The 3,334-nt window shown below is 41.0% G+C and overlaps 1 protein-coding gene across 1 annotated transcript; it reads left to right on the forward strand.

Moving 5' to 3' along the window:
- The first annotated feature begins 1,908 nt into the window (after positions 1–1,908).
- Positions 1,909–3,042, forward strand: npy8br (neuropeptide Y receptor Y8b). Its single transcript, XM_073819745.1, has one exon. It carries the CDS (start codon positions 1,909–1,911, stop codon positions 3,040–3,042), a length of 1,134 nt encoding a protein of 377 aa, XP_073675846.1.
- The last annotated feature ends 292 nt before the right edge of the window (positions 3,043–3,334 follow it).

Here is a 3,334-nt window from a genome sequence, read left to right on the forward strand (position 1 = left end):
GGACCTCATCTTTCTGATGTTATGCAGTGCAAACCTGCAAGATTGAGTAATGTGGTCTTTGAAGGTCAGCTGGTCATTGACGACTACACCAAGATTTCTGACCAAAGTTGATGGGGTAATTGTAGAAGAACAAACTGGATGGTGAAGTCCCTGTGGAACCCCAGTGACCCATTAATGTGGTTTGGATACCTCCCTTCCCCAGGCCACCTTACTTCATGCAGTTCTGGAAATGGGATTCATTATAGTGTGACGGTCACAAAATGACTTGGGCTGGAGTTTCTATGAATGCCTTCTCATACACAGACTGTTTTACTGGCAAGCATTTGAGGTTGTAATTTGTTTATTGTAATTATCAGTTATACAGTAAAATGAATGAAATACCTGTTGTCTTTGTGCAGTAGCGTAGGTACTATAGCCTGAAAAAACAGTGGTGGGAATTCTTTGTTCTGCTAAGTTTGGAAAAGTTGATAGAGAATGGGTGTTTTAGGGACAATGCCGAGTTGCTCCAGTTATATTTTCCTGTTTATTGCATTGTAAATTATTCTTTTTATTGCATAAAAGAGGTGATTATTTATTCTGAATGGTGTGTTAAAATGTATCTTCTAGACTTGATGTTTGTTGGAAAGTGTTAACCTCTTAGCATTGAGGAGTGTGACCTTTTTTCTTTTTGAGTTTGTTTTTATTCTGTATTTTTGCTCATTTGGATGCTTTTGGATGAGGATTTTTCCCTTTTTTGTCAATTTTTTCCCCAATTAATGTCATATTTTTGGGTCACAGATTTTTCATGTTTTACAAGTTTGAATAAGTATTAATTTATGTTTTTTTTTTTTTGTATTCTCATACTGCCTCTCTTTAATTTAGTCTCTGTTTATTTTTTTGGTTACATTACATTTTATGCAAATGTTACACTTTTATGTGTTTTGTTAGAAGACATTTGTGTACTTGTATGTGGGTGTACCTGGTATTCCCTACATTATGAGGACTAAATGTCCCCACAAGCATAGTAAAACTAGTAAATTTTGACCTTGTGGAGACATTTTTTAGGTGACCATGAGGAAACAAGCATATAAAAGTCATACAGAATGAAGTGCTGAATGCAGAAAGTTTTGTGTGAGGGGTAGGCTTAGGTGTAGGGTTAGGGTAAGGGGATAGAAAATACAGTTTGTACAGTATGAAAACCATTAAGTCTATGGAATGTCCCACAAAAAATGGAAACCAGTGTGTGTGTGTGTACCTACTTGACCATATTTTGGGACAAATTTGCATTCAAAAGTGAGCAAAACCTGACAAAATCTCCAAAAGCCTCCCTTTGGGGACGTCCTCATTTGTAAAACTGGTATAAAGTAAACAATTTTTTTTTAAACTGTAAAAATGCAGAAAGTTGTCGTATAGGGGTAGGTTTAGGTTAAAAAATGTATAACTATCTGTATATAAAAACAATGGAAGTCTATGTAATGTCCTTATTTAGATAGTAAAGTAAATGTGTGTGTGTGTGTGTGTGTGTGTGTGTGTGTGTGTGTTATTTATTTATTTATTTTACTTACGATAATCATTATATTTTGTGGAAGCTGCATTCAACACATCTCAAGGGAGCATGTGCCCCAGTTTAAATGGAGATGATGTTTCTGAGCGGGGGGATTTCATAATGTTTGTCATGTTTTGCAGCTTCGGTTTCTCCTCTGATACTAAGAACTTTCTTTATTGTTCTGTCCTCAGGTTTCCAGGATCAGCAGTTCTGCGCTATTCAAGAAAACAAGATGAGACAACTTGGGAACTAAAAGAAAATTGGTGTTAGGAAGGCACAGCCTCACGCTGGACAATTCCGCTTCACTTCCTCGCCTCCCTGGAGAACAAGCCAGACAGAGCGGTCATCGTTCATTTGAAGAGATACTACAGCAAATGACGGCAATGGAGCGCTCTCATCTGAACAACAGTTCCGGCTCTTGGCTATTAGAGGATCCCGTATGTCCAACCTCCCTCAGCAGCACTACTTTCCTCATTGTAGCATACAGCACCATGTTAGCCGTGGGCCTGGTAGGCAACACTTGCCTGGTTTTAGTCATCACACGACAGAAAGAGATGCGCAACGTGACCAACATCTTCATCGTCAACCTCTCGTGCTCAGATATCCTTGTTTGCTTGGTGTGCTTGCCAGTCACCATTATCTACACCCTTATGGATCGATGGATTTTGGGCGAGGCTTTGTGTAAGGTGACGCCGTTTGTCCAGTGTATGTCTGTAACGGTTTCGATTTTCTCAATGGTACTCATCGCCTTGGAAAGGCACCAGCTCATCATCCATCCCACCGGTTGGAAACCAGTCGTCAGACACTCCTACCTGGCCGTCGCGGTTATCTGGATCATAGCTTGTTTTATCTCCCTTCCGTTCCTTTCGTTCAACATCCTCACAAACTCGCCCTTCCACAATCTCAGTCTTCCCTTCAACCCATTTAGCGATCACTTCATCTGCATTGAACAATGGCCATCTGAGGGCAATCGGCTGACTTATACCACAACGCTGTTGCTATGCCAGTATTGCTTACCCTTGGCACTTATTCTCGTTTGTTATTTCCGCATATTCCTGCGTCTAAGTCGACGTAAAGACATGGTCGAAAGAGCTCGAGGTGGACGGCAGAAGAAAGCCAAAGGCTCAAAGCGAGTCAATGCCATGCTAGCCGCGATTGTAGCAGCGTTCGCACTCTGTTGGCTGCCGCTGAATGTCTTCAACACGATTTTTGACTGGAACCACGAGGCAATTCCCGTTTGCCAGCATGATGCCATTTTCTCAGCATGTCACCTCACAGCTATGGCGTCGACTTGTGTGAACCCAGTCATCTATGGATTCCTGAACAATAACTTCCAGAAAGAACTGAAATCGTTGCTTTCAAGATGCCGCTGCTGGGGGCCGCCTGAGAGTTACGAGAGTTTCCCATTGTCCACTGTCAGTACAGGCATTACTAAGGGGTCTATCCTGAGTAATGGCTCTACTAGCGCCTATCAACCTCACAAGAAAAACAGTTTGGAACAGAAAGAGAGCATTTAAATCGTGTCCAATGTAGTACAAGGCAATGTACCTACCTACATTTCAAGCATTCTGAGGTGGCTTAAAAACACTGGCAGACAATCTGTGCAAGTTTCGTGACTGAATTTGAGAAAATCTGTGACATTCCAAGTTCTTGTTGACAATTGTCCACTTGTCTTCTTTAAACACAGAAATGGACTGAAACATATTAAGCAAAGGCTTGTAGCTGGGCTCTGCAGAAGAAAACTAAGTAATGAGAAATTTCTTCGCAAATTGCGTTGATGTTTTAACCACTGCGAAAAATGACTGGCTA

Source organism: Garra rufa, chromosome 15 (genome assembly GCF_049309525.1).
Source record: "Garra rufa chromosome 15, GarRuf1.0, whole genome shotgun sequence".
NCBI lineage: Eukaryota > Metazoa > Chordata > Actinopteri > Cypriniformes > Cyprinidae > Garra > Garra rufa.